At 35.8% G+C, this 19518-nt stretch overlaps 3 protein-coding genes across 3 annotated transcripts in view; 1 reads left to right on the top strand and 2 right to left on the bottom strand.

The window, feature by feature from the left end:
- Positions 1–7834: 7834 nt before the first annotated feature.
- LOC133173451 (nucleoside hydrolase-like) lies at positions 7835–14956 on the top strand. The gene is made up of 5 exons (XM_061308439.1): positions 7835–8060; positions 8483–8663; positions 10443–10559; positions 14239–14375; positions 14462–14956. Exons 1-5 carry the CDS (start codon positions 7881–7883, stop codon positions 14801–14803), a joined length of 957 nt encoding a protein of 318 aa, XP_061164423.1. The 5' UTR covers positions 7835–7880; the 3' UTR covers positions 14804–14956.
- On the bottom strand, positions 10621–13618 carry LOC133173452 (uncharacterized). The gene is made up of 3 exons (XM_061308440.1): positions 13548–13618; positions 11291–11662; positions 10621–11172 (listed from the first exon to the last, which is right to left on the bottom strand). Exons 1-3 carry the CDS (start codon positions 13606–13608, stop codon positions 11075–11077), a joined length of 531 nt encoding a protein of 176 aa, XP_061164424.1. The 5' UTR covers positions 13609–13618; the 3' UTR covers positions 10621–11074.
- Positions 14957–15147: 191 nt separating the features above from the next.
- LOC133173545 (protein PF3D7_1417600-like) overlaps positions 15148–19518 on the bottom strand; it is a 19239-nt gene continuing 14868 nt past the window's right edge. The window contains exon 7 of the mRNA XM_061308529.1: positions 15148–15235. Coding sequence (XP_061164513.1) covers positions 15150–15235 — 86 coding nt within the window. The 3' untranslated portion in view covers positions 15148–15149. The remainder of the gene's footprint in view (positions 15236–19518) is intronic.

Below are 19518 nucleotides of genomic sequence, written 5' to 3'. Positions count from 1 at the left end.
TAACTGATTGTGTAAAAATACCAGCTTAGCACAATTCTTCATTTTCATTACTTTGCTTGATATGTATCAGCAGTGTGCTCAACTCTTTGCTGTTGTCATATTTTCAATGAACATCGATCCATAATTTCTTTTATTAAATTTGTTTGGAAAGGTGAAATTTATGTAAGCTCCGGCGTGATTCGAACTCAAGACTTGATTTATAGCTAACTGGTGGTCAAACCCATTCTGCGCTACGCCGTAACGCAACAATTTAAAGAAAAACAAAACAAAACAAACACAAAAAACAGCATTATATTAACATTCATTGTTTATTTCAAAAATACCTTACAATATGAATGTGTCGATGTATCTATTTTGTAAATGTCCGATATGCACATGGATGCATTCATAACCATGTCAACCCGTGCACGCACGGGTCAAAATCTAGTTCATCTTAAGATTGAGCAAAATCTATGTATGATTCCCCTTAAACATCCCAGCAATTATTGTAAACCAACTTTTATTCGCGTGCGAGAAATATCCGCAAGTTTTGTGACCTACTTTAACTTGCAAATATTAATCGCTGCAAACCATTTATTTTGCTTTATATTTATACAGAATAATTCTTCGGTCACGAAAATAAATCGTCAAGGAATGACTTCAAACTGACAAATCGCGAATAAAAGATGACATGAATAATAGTTGGTTTACAGTACCTGTTAACTTAACCCTGACTTTTCTAGGAGGAAAGACTGGAACCAGCAATTACCTGTAAACTTAACCCTTACTTTCCTAGGTAGAAAGTCTGGACTTTTCTGTAAAATTGGATCCATATAAATTGGTGAAAGTCCTGAACTAACTAAACTTCCAACACAAGAAAGCTTTATTTCTCTAGATAGACTAGCATTATTTCTTCCACAGCTGAAAAAAAAAATACAGAAGTAAGTGTGTTTGTGAAGTGCAATAACCTCTGTCTTACAAATTCAACTCTCTCTAAATTAAGAATGTAATTCAGGTCTTTGGCCATAATTTCATATTATCTTTATCTTCTTGTGTTTATAAGGAATAAAATCAAAAGTTTATTTAAAAACTTGCTATTTTCTCTATGTACCAGTTGACAAATCTCCTGCAAATACAAAGCCTTTGGCTTCAGCTGCAGAAACAGAGTGTTCCAAGGGTTGATTTCTGAGGTTATAGTTTATCAAGGCTGCTACAGCTCCAATCTTTGATAGACCTAGCCAGAAACAGATGTACTCGGGCCTGTTCTCCATCAAAATGGCCACAACATCTCCCTTCTGGTACCCTTCCTTCTGGAAGTAATTGGCTACACGATTTACATATATATCCACATCCTTGAATGTCCATCGCTGCTTCTCAAAAAAGTATACAGTCTTTATTTGGATATTTGGCTGCTGTCTTTGAGAACAATTCAGCTATTGTGGTGTCATTGGCAATATACTTTTTTGTATCAAGTTTGAGCTTTATTAAAACCTGAAGAGCCCTAGAGAAGAAAAAAATAATTTGAAATATGTGTAGTACATGCATTTCATAAATAGCATACATTGTACATTAACATATTAGCTTTTTTGTGGAAAATGGGCCAAATCAAGCTGAATTATACAATCATGATATAAGTTAAATGAATGAATGCTGGTAGTAGGCTAGTCAACAATTACACAAGAAAGAAAGAGCTTTAACATTAATCGTGCTAGAACAAGTACCAATGAGTTCACCCACAGAATGGAATTACCATGATTGATACAAAAAAATGTTTTCCACATCATACATTCATGTCCTTACGAAAATGATAAAGAATCCTGAACCAAGATCAAAGTTTATTATATACCGATGTCATATAATATATTGAACCCAGGCCCTGATATTTTTAATCCGGGTTCAAAATATTGAACCCCCTAAAAATATTAAACCCAGGGTTCAAAATATTATGACCATAAGATTTTGAACCCCCTTCCAAACATTCCCATTTAAAAGATGAGGAGTTCACACACATACACACACTACCGAAAAATAAAATCATTGAGGGGAGTCAATATTTTGCTGCAAAATGTTATGATGTTATAAACCTGGTGTTCAATATTTTATAGGGGGTTTATTATATTGCAGCTAAAAAGTGAACCCAGGTTCGAATTATTATGCGATATATTAAACCTGCGTTCAATATTCCGCAGTATCAAAATATTATGTTACACCTTATTAATAGTCCCTATATACGGTATTCTATACAAACCTAGATAGTTCATGACACTGTTTATTATATAGTCTACTAATAGTCCGTATATAATCTAAACAAGTGCAAACAGTTCATAACACTACATATTCACTGGATTTGAGTCCTAATCTAATAATCACCGGAGGGTCAGTGTGCGTGCAGCTGCAATTGTGATCACAAACAATGTTGTAAACGATATAGTTGCAATGGCTGAAGCCAGCTGTATATCTGAGCAGGAAAAAATGTTAGGCAAGCCTGAATTATTTTCAATGCAAACAGTTTGATGTTTCAATTACACACAATGAAAGGAAAACACAGAAGTTCTAACTTGTAAGAGGGACCGGTATACACTAAGTTATTACAATTGAACTTTGGTATCTCGAACACCAATATCTCGATTACCATGGATATGTCACGGCAGTGATTTGCAAGTCCCAAACAGTAATTTTTTTTTTTTTTAGGAATTTTACCCTCAGTCTATCTCTGGAATCCTCAGACATCTTGAAGTTTTTTCTAGGTCTCACAGAGTTTGAGATAACAAGGTTTGACTAGATATAGGTCCCTGCTTGTAATCTGGACATTTTTTAAATCTTTCTGTGACAGAAGTTTGATAGTGAAAACAGTGTCACCATGCAGCCTCGCTGTCTTATTTATCATGTTTATTCCAATTTTGATTATATAATACATCAATTAGGGACTCTTTTGTGGTGAATATGGTTTGATATTCATCAGAAAAATATCAATATTAACCTCTCATTCAAGTCCTATATTCACTGCCAAAAGAGTCCATATATGTATGATATTTATTAATTAATAAGCATGCAATGTTATAAATGACACTCACTTTAAATCTCTGGGAAGGGTGTTTATGACCACCCAGGTGAAACGCCAACCTCGAAAATTAGCAAATAAATCTAAAAAATATACATACATATGTTTTTATTATATATGTCAAGTTTACAGATATTCATTCAGGTGTGAAACTATTTTTACAAAATACAAATCGTGGTCGAGGTCGTCCAGCAAGCCTTACCAGCCTGTATTGTCCAAACCCTGTCATATGTGGATATTTGAGGTCTATCAATAATACCTCGGTAGATATTCATAAATACTCATAAAAACTCTGTTTATAAACATAATCATAATATGCTCAAATTTTCAAATATGTACCGAAATAAGTGATTTTATTGAAAAAGTAATTTCATACGAACCTGAATCTTTTTTTCCCCATAAGGCCTGTAGCAACGGTTTCAAAGGGGGGTGGGGGGGGGTGGGCAACTTCCCCAAAATTCTGATAAGTGAAAAAAAAGACAGAAAGAAAAGAAAACAAACAAACAAAAACTAAAAAAAAACTAAAAAATAAATAAAAAAAGACTGTCAAAAACGTTGGGGGACCAACTTCCCATAATACTCTGAAAACCCCCTAAATAAAAAAAGTCTCCTTATACCCATTACATCTTCAGATATGCATATTGCAAATAGTGGACCATATCACTTTATAAGATATATGAACATGAAATTCAGTCTATATTTTGCTCATGGATTTTCTGAATATTTGTTAAAACTGTTGATGTTCATTCATAAACCAGTATTAGGGGGAAACATTTCATTTAAAGAGCAGATAAGTGTCCTTGGTCTTTTTTTAAAGAATATATTTTAAAGGACGAAGAGCCATATAAGTCTAATAACGATATGTTATATAGATCTGTAGACAGATAAGTTTTTAAGCAAAGATGGGAAAAATAGTTTTATATCCATTACCACTAACCTTTATATCCATAGTCACTAACCCTTGTATCCATATCCACTCATCTTCATCCCCGCAGCCACTCATCTTTATATCCGCAGCCACTAACCTTTATACCCATGTCCACTCACCTTTATACCCACATCCACCCACCTTTACATCGACTCACCTTTATACCCACAGCCACTCACCTTTACATTCATAACCACTCAACTTTATATCCATAGCCACCCACATTTATATCCATAACTATTCACCTTTATATCCACAACTGCTCACCTTTACAACACATCCACTCACCTTTATATCCATAACCACTCACCTTTTTACCCACATCCACCCACCTTTACATCACATCCACTCACCTTTACATCCATAGTCACTCACCTTTACATTCAAAGCCAATCACCTTTATACCTTAACCAACTTACCTTTATACCCACAGTCACTCACCTTTATACCCACATCCACCCACCTTTATAACTGCAGCCACTCACCTTTATACCCACAGCCACTCACCTTTACATTCATAGCCACTCTTCTTTATACCCATAACCACTTACTTTTATATCTGCAGCTACTCACCTCTATACCCAAATCCACTCACCTTTACATCCATAGTCACTCGTCTTCATATCCACAACCAATACCTTAAGTTTATACCCACAGCCACTCACCTTTACATTCATAACCACTCAACTTTATATCCATAGCCACCCACCTTTAAATCCATAACCATTCACTTTTATATCCATAACCACTTTACCTTTATATCCATAACCACTCACTTTTAAATCCATAACCACTCACCTTTATATCCATAACCACTTTATCTTTATATCCATAACCACTCACTTTTAAATCCATAACCACTCACCTTTATATCCATAACCACTCACCCTTAGATCCACATCCATTCACCTTTATACCCACAGCCATTCACCTTTACATCCACATCCACTTACCTTTATATCTGCAGCCACTCACCTTTACATCCATAGCCACTCGCCTTTATACCAACAGGCACTCACCTTTATATCCACAGTCACTTACTTTCATATTCATAATCACTTACCTTTATATTCATAGCCACTCTCCATAATTCAAATTTTAGCTTAAATAAAGCAAAATTGATTAGTATTATAAGAAAATATTACTTAGTAAATTGTTTAAGTAACAGAACCTTTTTGAACTGATAATAACTTTGTTTATGTCATACGACATTGCGTATAAATTATTCTTATCAGGTACTCCATGCAGTAAATGTTGTCATGCAGAGTCATACATACAATCGTAACAGCTAGCAGGTAGGTGTTTTGCTGTAGATAACAATTCTCAAAGGTAAACAGTTTTATTAAATCAGACTTCTTAACAAAATTGATTTTATAAAATTTCATGAGATTTTGTAGAACGACCTCAAAAGCTTTTGAGTTTAATATAACATTTGCAACTCCACTCAAGACCTCGAACATTAACGTGTGAAATTCTGAACCTGTAAATTAAAAAGTGCATGCATGAATTCCACATAATTGCAATCATACTCATTACTCAAACAATAACATTTCAAAGGTGTAACTAAAATATACAAGCATACATAAATTGTTGGGTTGGTTTCTTCATGTTGATTTCTCCAAATGTTAGGCAACTTGCTTCTTTTCCTCGTCTACGTGTTTTCATCTAATCATTGTGGCGACAAAGAAATTTGACTTTGCTCTAAAGATAATGTTTTGTCGGAGGCCTGTAACGCTCCTGACCTTTCTTTCAATATAATACAGAGATTTTTCATGCAAAAGTACGATTATATGCATTGTATTTGGGACATGCAGACGAGATATCATGTCGTTCGAACGACTTACCGAGTATCTTGTTCGCACGAAGGTGTATTAGTATACATTTATTGACTTGGTTCGAGAGCAGTATGCGTTTTGTCGGATCCAAGAACCAAAATGTTTGCCTGAGGCCGTTAGGCCGAATGCAAACAGTTTCCATGGTTCAAGGGTTTGACAAAACACATATTGCCCGAGCACAGTCAATAAATGTTTTGTTATACCTTTTACTTTTTATTTTGACATATCTTGTGTTTCCTTCCATGCTTGTGATACTTGATGTAAATTTGGTTGTACCCACACTGCGGATTAAACTCGGTCAATTCCGTAACTGTCGAACGCCAACGAATGCAATTAAGGTATAGATAATCCAGTCTACAATATGACGTAAAAAAGTCATAGCAATATACCATTTCACCTGCATATGGTGTTTATATCTTCCATTTGGTGCGATACGTACGAGCATGATGCACACGCAAAATTTCTACACCAATGCAGTCTTCTGACAAATAAGTTGGTGATAGAAGGGTATCAACAATCTCGTTTAAAGTCAACAAATTCTATGGTTCTCCATGGCTCCCTCGGATCCCACCTCTGGTGTTTCCAGGAGTCCGTGTTTGCCCTGCTCTCAATTTGTGTTCATTTGTTTAATTAGACTTTTGAGCATGATTATTGTTCGCTATATTCATACATCATTCATTCGCAGTTACATGGCGAACATTACATTCAGAATTAAGATCATAGGATACCCAAAATCTAGAGAAAGTAACACTCTAGAATTTCGTTGTTTTAGGCACAAATTATTTTGTTACATGGTCAAATTACGGTTAATTAATATTCTTCTTTTTTTTTGGGGGGGGGGGGGGAGGGTATTTCATTTCTTCATGTTTAAAATTAGTTTGTTACGTATACAAATTAGAGTAAATTTATATTCCTTTTTGGGTGTAAAATCTATGGAGATAACGAACAGTATTCAAGCTCAAAAGTCCATTAATCAATAAAAATTTTGGAGCAGAGCAAACACGGACCGAGTTGGGATCAGGTGCCATGGAGGAGTGAGCATCCCCTGCCGACCGGTCACACCCGCCGTGTGCTCCTTGTCATGATCGGGAAATAACGGAAAATCCGTCTACAATTCAGTGTGTAAATTTAATTTTATTTATTTAATTTTTATATGGTATTTAATTTTTCATGATTTTGCATTAAATTTCAATATACATGTAAATATAAAACTAGAGATTTGGGGAAATTAAAGAAATAAGGCTGGTTTGATAGGAAAATTTTGTGATAAATATGCGTAATTGAAATAATATAAGTTTTACAAATTTCTTAGCATATTTTTTGGAGTATCCAATGTTCCTAAATAACGTGTATCATAATTATAGTACATGATGTTTGCTTTATTGGATAATTTGCTATTATGCATCACAACAGACTGTATATTGTTGTTATGTTTGAAAGCATAACGTAACATTTACGAAAGCAAATTGCTAGCCTGAAATAATTTTCACTCTTTTGGGAATAATAGTGTCGTGTTGAAAACATGGACAGTCTCTCTACGAAATGGACGATTTATGCAGATCTTTAATGCGTCTCAAAACACTTTTATAGAAAGATTAAAGGTGCTAGCTGTTGAATGATCTATGAAAGATTAAAACCCTCTTCATCATTTATTTTTGCATATAACTCGCATATTTCCATCATGAAATTTCATAAGAGAGAATCAGTACTAAGTAGTAGTTAAATACTGATCACACAGATCAAATTTAAAAAATGAGATAAATTAAATAAATTGTATTTCTTTTCAAAAATCGTTATTGTTGAATAGGAGGGAAAATTTGATAGGAGGGGAAGGAGGGATGATGAAGTATAATATATCATGTAATCATCTATTTAATGTTGATCCATATCATCAAGACCATAAAGGTATAAACCTGCCCTCCACTTAGAAGAAAGTCATAATAAGTCCAAATCTGAGTAAATTTCTCGGTTAAAAAGTGAACATATATATAAGTGCTTTATACACACGTCCTCCTTCAGCTCCCGTGGCCGCAGCGGATCTACCAAGGATATCATCTTGTTTATAAAAGTCAGAACAATGCCAAAATCTATCTTGATCGACTGTGATGCAGGGATTGATGATGCCCAAGCTCTGTTTTTGGCTCTCAGTTCCCCAGAAGTAAATGTCGTTGCCATTACCATTGTCCAAGGGAACGTACTTCCAAAGCAAGTGGCTGTCAACGTACTGCGCATACTCCGAGTTGCAGAAAGATTAGACGTAAGTAATACCCCTTTCAATATTGCAGACAGTTTGATTAGAATTTTCTGTAGAAATTGTCCATGTCTGTCCGTGTCAACAATTGACTTTGTTTAGGTGATGCTGTTATATGTAGCTCTTTTGTCAGTTATTTGTAAAGAATATTTATCCTGATTAACATTTAACCTTACTCATAGGTAAATCAGAATCAAATTTTAATTTCCACCAGAGGAAATCGACAATGATCTGTAAGCTTGTTCTGAACTATAGCTCCCTGGGTGTGTAAATTCGGACAACTAGACTCTCAGGCGTCTCTTGTATGCTTGTCCCAGTTTTTCTGTCCCAGAGAGCTACGGTTCTGCAGGTAATATATAGATGCATTATTACTCCCTTTACCTGTGGTAATCTGAATGACCTTCTGTCGAACTAATGATTACAATTAGATACCAGTCTATGTTGGAAGCGAGAAAAGTATTTTGGGTAATGAGAGACGCCATGATGTCGAACCATACCATGGCTGGGATGGGCTGGGTGATTCGCCAGATCCCGAACCAGTAGACGAATCTTTGATCAATCCGGAATCTGCCTCAGCCGCCATTGTGCGAATCTGCAACGAGTTCAGAGGTATGGATACCCACATTTTATTAGTACTTTGCACGAGGCAAATTATTGCAGCTTTGATGAACAGTTTGTTTCTGGTCCCTATCACTTCCGCTTTAAGTCAAACTTATAATTTCCAGTGGCACATTTTCTATTATTTCTTTTCACATGCACACTGCAAATTCTCTCTCTCTCTCTCTCTCTCTCTCTCTCTCCCAAAAAAATTGGTCGCGATACACTGAAATTCACAATTATTGTGATATTTTAAGTATTAAGTATTGCTAAAAAGTCTTTATTCCAAAATAATTTTAAAATGATATAATATATGTCATTTGCTTACTGTTGACTACTAGTATACAAGATTGTTAAGAAATACTCGCAACTTCCTAAAGAGAAATCTGAGGAGCTCCACACTACATTCAGATACATTGTATCATGCATTACACGAGCGTTTCATGAACGTAAGATTTGGAAAACCTTTTCGACTAATAAGAATTTAGGGAATGGGATGAAAAGGTGAAACTTATTGAATGATCAGGTTTTTGTGTGGCACGAACCCTGTTCTCAATTCTATTACTGTCTTAGCTGCAATAATGTAGCCCTCTCCGATTTTTTTTTAATCTGATATTTGCAGGAGAGGGCTACAATTCCACTGCATCTCCGTAATTGTGCAAATATATTTTTTTTAGATACGGGCGACTGCAGGCAAAATAAATTTGTTTTTGCATTCAACTTACTTCCAATAAGACGGAATTTTTATTCACTATCAACATCATAGCCCTTTATTCGCGAAAACCAAGTAAAATAAATCTGCCTGTTTACCAGTCGTTCTCTTCAGCAGCCATGACAATTCTCGCGTGATGTACTGAGACTTGCGCTTGAAATTTAGAATCACTTGATAAAGTAAATGTCGGTGTTGATAAATGATTGTGTTGTATGATACCACTAAACATCGATAAATAAAAGCATTCCATGTGATATTTTTTTCATAAACAGTGATATTTATGCTTAAAATAAGGGAAATCCTAAACGATCCGCTCCCCTAGATCCCGAACTCTCATTGGTTGTCCCTAAATAAAATCGATCAAGATCAGTAAACATGGCAGATAAATTCAAGTGATGATGTTGACATACATGAAAAATAACCGATATACGGATTGTTCTTTATATTTTTGGATCAATTCATGTCTTGCATAACTACATTTTATGAGTTCAAGTAAGATATGTTAATAAAATACCCATTTACTGATAATTTGAGCTGAAATCTGTGCGGTAGTGAATCACTCCCGTACTTGCACCATTACGGAGATCCTAAGGAGTTGTAGCCCTCTCCCAAAAAAAAAAATCGGAGAGGGTTACATTATTGCAGCTATTACTGTCTAAATTTATTTCGGTAAAAGACGTTCTGCTCATTTTGATTCTATACATGAATCTCTTTGTCCACATTACTGATCTGTATTTTGATTGAATTAATTTCTCCTAATCCCAAATCGATTCCAGGTTTTAAATATTGGCTATTAAGAAACAAGCATTCTGGGAGTATTACATCAATCTACCCGTTACTATGTGTAGTCTGGTTCCGCTCCAAGTCCAAAGGTCGTAATTCTGTCAAAAATCATTGATAAACGGAATGCAAACGTAAAATTTAAGTCATCAATGTAGACTCACACACCAAAAAAAAAATCAGTTCAACATCTGCTAGCATTTTTGAAAAAGTCCGGTACCTACTTCAGATTCATACAGAATATTGTGACTTAAGTCAGCACAGTGAGCAAGCTAGTTAATTTTTGCTATTTTTTACAGGCAGTTTGACACTAGTGTGTTTGGGACCCCTTACAAATGTAGCCACTGCTATAAGACTGGATCCCTCCCTGGGCCAGACAATACAACAATGTGTAATAATGGGCGGTAATTATTATGGTAAGTTTAAAATCATTAATTATTTTTACCAAATAAAGGTTGTAAAGAAAACATAATGATGTTATATAAAAATAAAAATTTTTCAAAAAATTATAAAACAAAATATATCAAGTAAGAAACAAATGTCAATCAGTGAAAAATACTAGTAACCGACTGGATTTTTTTCACGGGCATGTAGTCATTGAAAAACTGGTACATGTATTTATAACAACTGCAGGAATAGGCTTTTATCTTATAAATCAGCAGTTTCTGTCATTCAACATTTGTTCTGAACCTGCAGACGGGACTGAGAACTGTACATATTTCCCGTTCTTATTCGAACACTCTCTTCTCCTGATACTCCCCGTAATTCTTCTCCATTTGTTGTTGCTGATGGTTTTGGTTTTTGACTTAAAATAGTTTTGTTGGGCACAAAATTTGGCTGTTCATTAATAACATTAAGCTTCACATCTTCAACTTGTTGCAAGTGTGTATACTTGCCATAAACCACCGTCTCTGAATTCTGTCTTTCTTCATTATCCAGACGATGTTTCGCACTGTATATCACAAGTGTAAGAAAAATGAGAAGGATGACTCCAGAGATTATTATGGCTACCAAACTTCAAATGAATTCCTGAAAGTAGAACATATAAAGCAATTAAATTAAGTTTTCTCGGTCCCCTAAAGCAATTTTCATCATGTGCTACTGGAATGTCTCAGAAACTAGTCATAATAATGGCGACTGTGCAAACCTTTTCCGTCCTTCTCATTCGAGGAGAAATGCACTGCTTGACACACAACCGTTGAACTTTTGTTGCAATCGAAAGTAACAATTGAGGAGCTGCTTTCAATACTGGGACATTGTCTTGTTGATGTTATGTTTCCCTGTTCTTTCCCATCATAATAGCTGATGAAATCAGATGTGTTGTCGTTTTCTTGTAAATTTCCTAACCACGTAATAGACGTGATATTGAGATCCAGAAGAACGTGTCTGCTTCCGGAAGATAGGAGTTCCCCTCCCGCCTCTTTACACGACAAATATGCTTTGTCATAAAATTCTGGATTGTCCATAACCTTAAAACACTCAGTATTGATATGCTTCCATGTTTTATCATGACAAGAACCTTATAATAAAAAGAACAAGATGTAACAAGTTACTCACATGAAAGCATTTGCGATCGACAAACATAAAGACTTTAAAGTTTTTCCTTCTATGCCCGATCAGGAGTGGACTTTCCAAGATGGCGGCAGAGTCGAGAGAAAAATGGTAGGTATCCAGTTTAGATGCTAAATTCTTCTAGTCGGTTCCTTGCTCAAGGCTAGTGTGCGTTAAAGTTAGAAGTAATAGTGGCCAAAATCTTTCTTAACTTGTGCATATTGTCGAATCCTATCAAAATTGCCAATATGTTACGTAACACGGACCGGCAATAACTGAAACATTTATCTTTCAATGAAATGAAGAGTGACTTACAGCAGAAAGAGTCCCTTATTTCACAATTCCTGAGTCTGATGTCGTTTCACTCTTATTTACAAATGACCAGTGGCGGATTTAGGGGGGGGGGGCGCACCCGGCGCGCGCCCCCCCCCCCTAAAATTGTCAAAGTTAGCATAAATCATAGTTTCGTCGAGAAAATGTAAAAATGTCCACTCGGTAGACCTCATTTTTACCATACAAAATCTCTAGAATACAGGAGCTGGACCCACTGGGGGCCTCAAGGCGGCCCCCAGACCCCCTGCCTACTTTTGGCGCCCCCTCTAACTTCAATTCCTGGATCCGCGCCTGATGACGATTGAGAATTTTTTTTTAACTAGATGTGAACAATACAGTGCAAAATAGTGATGAAAACTTAGGGAAAAATTGTTTTTGTTTTAGAGCGGTTGTGTGTTTTTTGGTATAATTTATGAAAAAAAAATATTTAGGTACGGTCTCCAAGTTATCTCATATTTGGGCTAAGGATCGGACTCAAACTCAGAAAGAATTCTTTGCCCCGGCTCGAGTTTGAGGATTAGGAATAGACTATTATCAAGCATCAGAATACCTGTCTGTCTGTCTCTCCGTCTGTGTATAATAAAGGAAATATTATGTTGGACTTGAGTTCAGTATACCGGTATATATGAACAGATACGGATAGATCAATAGGCAGGCAGACAGACATACAGAAGCATGACTATAAGTCATTCCTAATCATCAATCTTGGGCAAAAAAGAATTGAAATACGTTTTTTCTGAGCTTGAGTCTGATCCTTATTCCATCCCCTTTTTGTCGGAGGTCATTTTATGTATTTGAATTTCATTGAAGGACAAATACATGTACATGTGTCTCAATTATAGTTAAATAAAGTTACAATTTTGAAAGGATTCAACGATATGCACAAGAAAGATTTTGGCTACTAACTTTAACGCACACTTGACTTAAGCAAGCTACCGACTAGGAAAATTTAGCATATAAACTGAATACCTACCGTTTTTCTCGAGAATCAGCCGCCATCATGGAAAGACCACTCAGTCCTGATCGGGTGCTCGACAGTGTCCTTTGTCTGCATGTCAAAAAATGGTATAAAAAACAAAAATACACATGATTTTAATCTCTTTGGTACTTAGTATTTCAATACTTTGTATGCAACAAAATACAACCCATGGAACAAAACACTAGTGCATGTAGTCAAAAGTCAGGAAGCAATTGATTAAAGAGCGGTATTGATTTTATAAATTACGAAACTCGTGATATTTTTTATTACCTCGCAGCAGCTTGTAAAATAAGATAGTGAAGGATGAAGTCTAGTTATATGCTCTTTGTTTTATTACATTTTAACAATTCTTCTTACCCATTTTTTTTTTTTTTTTTTTTTTTTTTTTTTTTTTTGCTTGACTGCTAACGTTTAACACTGGTCATGCCTTACAGTATTTCTTAGATATTGAAATATAAACCTTGTTGAGATGAAACATTATAAAACTCATAAACTATCATGATGCTGAACTTATATCTCAGAATAAGAGTAATATATTTACCTGTAAGCAGCGCTAAAAGTTGAATTATAAACGACTGTCGAAACATTTCGATCCATGCCATTCCCTGTTTGCACTAAATCGAAAACATAACTTAGGGGACATCCCACATCGTGAATAATCCAACATTCATTACGATGTGTAATCTATTTCCGGGTATTGAATTGCAAGACAGAATTAAGTTGAGCAGACGACCATTGTCATGATTGTAATAATGTGTATAACAAACGTATCATAGAACAGAAATTTAGATGGTTGAACGGAGGATATCATTGTTTGATCTATGCTCCAAACAGTTTTCGCTAAGCTACACTTCCTTACTTCCGATCCACAATTCCCACGGTTAATAGGTTGTTTGAGTTCTTTTCCGCATTTTTTATAACATACAAATGAGGGGTATTCAAATCGTTGAACAAAAATATTTCATTCGTCCTTGGCTTTTTATCACTTTGTGTAGCAAATTTTGCCCAATTTCATGTTACTATCTAACATATCCGATAAATGTTAAAAATCAAATGTAGAAATGTTACCCTATACACATCTATCCAGGTTCAATGTAAATACATGCACTTGATATATTCAATGAAATAAATACATGTATTGTTATTTTTAAGATGTTTTTGACTCTTATTATTGGAATGGATCATCCCTTTTGTCGTCAAAGATATTGAATTACAATGTACATATATTTCAGGCAGAGGGAATTCAACAGTTTGTAGTGAGTTTAATTTCTCTTGTGACCCTGAGGCTGCTAGAATTGTCTTAACACAACTAGGGGGTCCTATCACTGTGGTCGGCATGGAAGTCTGCCGTGACAACGCTGTCGCCTGGGTAACGATTACCATGGGTAAAAAAAAAGACGTAATTTTATTGAATTGCTGATATAATAAGTGAATTACGAATGTTGTTTCTTTCAGGGTGATTATGATTCACTACGGAAGACACCCTCAAAAATTAACGATTTCCTGAAACGTATAGAAAAGAAACCATTTGAAAAAATAAGAACTAATCAAATAGAATGGTCTCGATACACACCATTTGACGAATTCGCAATGGCAGTGGTAGTTGACGAATCGGCAATCGTAAAAGAATCTAAAGAGGTGTTTGCAACAGTAGAGGTCAAAGGTGAATACACGTATGGAATGATGGTGGTCGACTGGTCAAAGATTTTAAAGAGGTCAAATAATGTGAAAATAATAACTAAAGTTGACAACAAAGAATTCCTGAAAATGTTATACCGACCTGTAAATTGGAAGTAATACCTGGTAGTTGAGAATGTTGTAATAAGTCATAAGAATTGTCAAAATCATGTCTTAATTCTAAGAGTGAACAAATCCCTTTTTCACCAAGATTTGAAAATACAGGAAAATCAGAGGAAATAGTTGATCATTAAAAGTCTATAATATCTTAAATATGTTGGACAATTTTATTTCAAATAACATTAAAAAAAATTTGAAGAAATTCTCTCAGAATTTGGCACCAACAAAACAAGCACTGCATACAAAGACAGGTTACATGGGGACTTTTCTCATAATCAGATGCCGATGACTGTTTCATGCCTCGGCTTATGGATAGAGTACTCGTGTACTCTCAGTCGAACATCTCTCAGCCTGGATAATAACCGTACTGTGGCGCGTGAATCACACAAAACTTTCCAATAGACATCTTCCGACATTTTGTATTGCTTGGCCCTGAAAAAAAGACAGTTTTATCTCTTCATACTTAAAAGTAAGATATAAATATTTAAAACCAGAAGTCTCTGACAAGAATGTAGCTTTACTGGTTTTTATTTAATTAAAAAAGTAGAAGTTTGACTTGAAACTATGACAACAGCAATAAATAAAATAATGATCCTTGGTTTAGTTTTTTTTTTTCTGAGTCAATTTTAATTGCACTTGGAAACAAGAGGCCCATGGGCCACATCGCTCACCTGAGCACATTGGCTAGGCAAAAGCACAAAAGCACAAATCAGTTCAGTATTGAAAAGGTTACCGGGGGGGGGGGGGAGGGGGGGATACCTGATGATGCTTCCATGTCAATATAACAAATGGCTTTGTTGTACTTGAGTAAATTTTTTGAAAAATTTTTCCCATATAATCCTTTGTAAAAATTTGATCCCCCATTGTGGCTCCTCCCTATCCCAGAGGTCAATATTTGAAAATTTGAATCTACACTACCTGAGGATGCTTCCATTTCAATATGACTAAACATAGCTTTTCTGTTCTTGAGAAGAAATATTTTTTCTGCATGTTCTTATGTAAAACTTTCAATCCCCCATTGGGCCCCACCCTACCCCAGGGGTCATCATTTGAACGAATTTGAATTTACACTATCTGAGGATGCTTCCATATCAAAATGACTAAACATGATTTTCAGTTCTTGAGAAGAGGATATTTTCCTATATGTTCCTATGTAAAATTTTCGACCCCCCATTGTGGCCCATCCCTATCCCCGGGGGGTCATCATTTTAACAAACTTGAATTTACACTACCTGAGGATGCTTCCATATCAAAATGACTAATCATGGCTTTACAGTTCTTCATCAGAAGATATTTACCTATATATTTCTATTTAAGACTTTGATCCTCCATTGTGGCCCCGCCCTACCCCAGGGGGTCATGATTTGAACAATCTTGAATTTACACAACCTGAGGATACTTCCAAATAAATATGATCAATCAGGGCTTTGCTGTTCCTGAGAAGAAGATTTTTAAAATTTTTCCTATATATTTCTATGTAAAACTTTGATCCTCCATTGTGGCCCCGCCCTACACCAAGGGGTCATGATTTGAACAAATTTGAATTTTTACAACCTGAGGATGCTTCCACATAAATATGACCAATCAGGGCTTTGCTGTTCTTGAGAAGAAGATTTTTTAAAGATTTTTCCTATACATTTCTATGTAAAACTTTGATCCTCCATTGTGGCCCCGCCCTACCCTCGGGGGTCATGATTTGAACAAATTTGAATTTTTACTACCTGAGGATGCTTCCATATAAATATGACTAATCAGGGCTTTGCTGTTCTTGAGAAGAAGATTTTTTAAAGATTTTTCCTATACATTTCTATGTAAAACTTTGATCCTCCATTGTGGCCCTGCCCTACCCTCGGGGGTCATGATTTGAACAAACTTGAATCTTCACTACTTGAGGATGCTTCCATATAAATATGACTCATCATGGCTTTGCTGTTCTTGAGAAGAAGATTTTTAAAGGTTTTTCCTATTTATTTCTATGTAAAACTTTGATCCTCCATTGTGGCCCCGCCCTACCCCCGGGTGTCATGATTTGAACAAACTTGAATCTACACTACCTGAGGATGCTTTCATATAAATATGACCAATTAGGGCTTTGCTGTTCTTGAGAAGAAGATTTTTAAAGATTTTTCCTATATATTTCTATGTAAAACTTTGATCCTCCATTGTGGCCCCGCCCTACCCCCGGGGGTCATGATTTGAACAAATTTGAATTTTTACTACCTGAGCATGCTTCTATATAAATATGACTCATCATGGCTTTGCTGTTCTTGAGAAGAAGATTTTTAAAGGTTTTTCCTATATATTTCTATGTAAAACTTTGATCCTCCATTGTGGCCCCACCCTACCCCCGGGGGTCATGATTTGAACAAACTTGAATCTACACTACCTGAGAATGCTTCCACATGAGTTTCATCTTCCCTGGCTCTGTTGTTCTTGACAAGAAGATTTTTAAAAGATGCTATTAATTTTTCACTAATTCTTTATTATCTCCCCTTGAAAGAGGGCATGGCCCTTCATTTGAACAAACCTGAATCCCCTTCACCCAAGGATACTTTGTGGCAAGTTTGGTTGAAATCGGCTCAGTGGTTCTTGAGAAGAAGATGAAAATGTGAAAAGTTTACGACAACAACGACGCCGACGACGCCGACGCCGACAGACAACGGACAAATTTTGATCAGAAAAGCTCACTTGAGCCTTTGGCTCAGGTGAGCTAAAAACTGTAGCAGGAGAAGTAGCGTTTTGAAAGAATTTCAGAGAAAATTCTATTTTTAGTAACCATGACAACACCATTCTGTGAAATCAAACCAATATATAGAATTATTTATCTTTTTGTAGTCTACTTATGTACCAAGTTACGAATATTGAAATCCGACTAAAACTGTAGGAGGAGTAACTTTTGAAAGAATTTCAGAGAAAATTCTATTTTTAGTAACCCTGGCAACACCGTTCACTGAAATCAAAAACTGATACACAGAATTATGTAGTCTTCTTGTGTTCCAAGTTATATTTAAATTGGAGCAAAACTGTAGGAGAAGTGGCATTTTGAAAAAAAATTGTTTACAAACAGACAGACAGCCAGACGGACACCTTACTGTCGCATAAAATGTTGTTTTACTTCCCATGAAATAATTTTTCACTCATATAGAGACGTCACCATAATTATACCGGTGAAGGGCGTCAAATTTAGACCATTACTCGGCACTTAGCAGTAAGGGATCTTTATCATTATAATGCCTACTATAACACGGGGCCTCAGTTTTTTAAGGTCTAATCCGAAAGACTTGCAACCTTCATTTCGAAGTGCCGAGCGCTTGGCGGAGGAGCAGTTACTACCTTTTTTTTTTTTATCGACTTATGACTATCGCGGCCGGGGCTTGGGCACGACTGAGCTACGGCCGAGAATTTTCATAGAACAATATGCGTTGGAAAGAATGTTTAAAGCACTTTAATCATAATTAAACTAATCTAAGTTTCATTTACTTGTGTACCAGATTTTATTGAATGTAGAGGAAGCGATTTGAAAGAATTTCACACATCCCTGATTTCCAAGTTTTGTTAAAGGTTAGCGTAAATCACTTTTGTACCAAAAGACTTGTTATAGTATTGCAAACATAAGAAATTTTATGGAAAATATATTAACACATTGCAGTATACGCTAGAAAAATTGTTTATAAAAAAATAAGCTCCTGTGGTCGAGATATTTGTTTGTTTGCTATTTTACATCCCTTCGAGAATTTTTTACTCATATAGAAATTAAATTTGCAGTCTTTGCCGGTGGAGGACTGCAAATTTAGACCTGTATTCGACACTGACACTTTTTAGACAGAGGTTTTTGTGCCAGCACCTCCTGCACCTACAGCACCTACCTCGGTTTATACGGTCTCATCTGATCATGAAAGACTGATCTCCACGTCATAAGGTGGATTCGAAACCGCCGCGAGGCAAGGATCAACTTACTCCTCGATCCTAGAGCAAATGCTCTTACCACTGCGCCACGCGGGCGACGTGATCGAGATATATGAAAAGGTACAAATCGTATCATGAAATATATGGAGATAACGAACAGTATTCAAGCTCAAAAGTCCATTATACAATACAAAATAGGAGCAGAGCAAACACGGACCTCCAAACATCAGAGGTGGGATCAGGTGCCATGGAGGAGTGAGCATCCCCTGCCGACTGGTCACATCCGCCGTGTGCTCCTTGTCATGATCGGGAAATAACGGAAAAATCCGTCGACAATTCAGTGTGTAAATAATGGCCTAACAATTAGTATGAAAAACGTCAGTCAGCATTTGACTCAATGATAAATTGTATTTGCTGACAAGGTCATTGTATCGACCATAGAACTTACGAAATGATGACTTTAAACGAGACAGCTGATATTCTTGTTTCATCAACTTATTTGTCAATAATTTACCTCGTTTTAGAAATTGTACATACGTAGAGCATGCTCTTGCGTATCGAATCAACTGAGAAATGTATACCCCGTATGCAGGTGATGAAGGTATATTGCTGCATAAGTAAGGGAAGTTGACGATTGAAAAGTTAAAGTCATCACGTTTATCATAAAGGTTGTTAGATTACCATGAACGTCTTTTTCAAGTAAAATATCCAAATATGAAACAGATGTGTCAGACTCGGTGGTATCTTTTATCTCAAGTTCACCGGGATATATCGTATCGACATAAGAATGAAAATAGCCATTGTTAATT

This window comes from Saccostrea echinata, unplaced genomic scaffold (assembly GCF_033153115.1).
Source record: "Saccostrea echinata isolate AGI-Se365-2 ecotype Australia unplaced genomic scaffold, CSIRO_AGI_Sech_v1 ptg000056l, whole genome shotgun sequence".
In the NCBI taxonomy this organism is placed as follows: Eukaryota; Metazoa; Mollusca; class Bivalvia; order Ostreida; family Ostreidae; genus Saccostrea; species Saccostrea echinata.
Note: the sequence above shows the minus strand (reverse complement) of the source record. Positions and strands in the feature narration are given on the sequence as shown.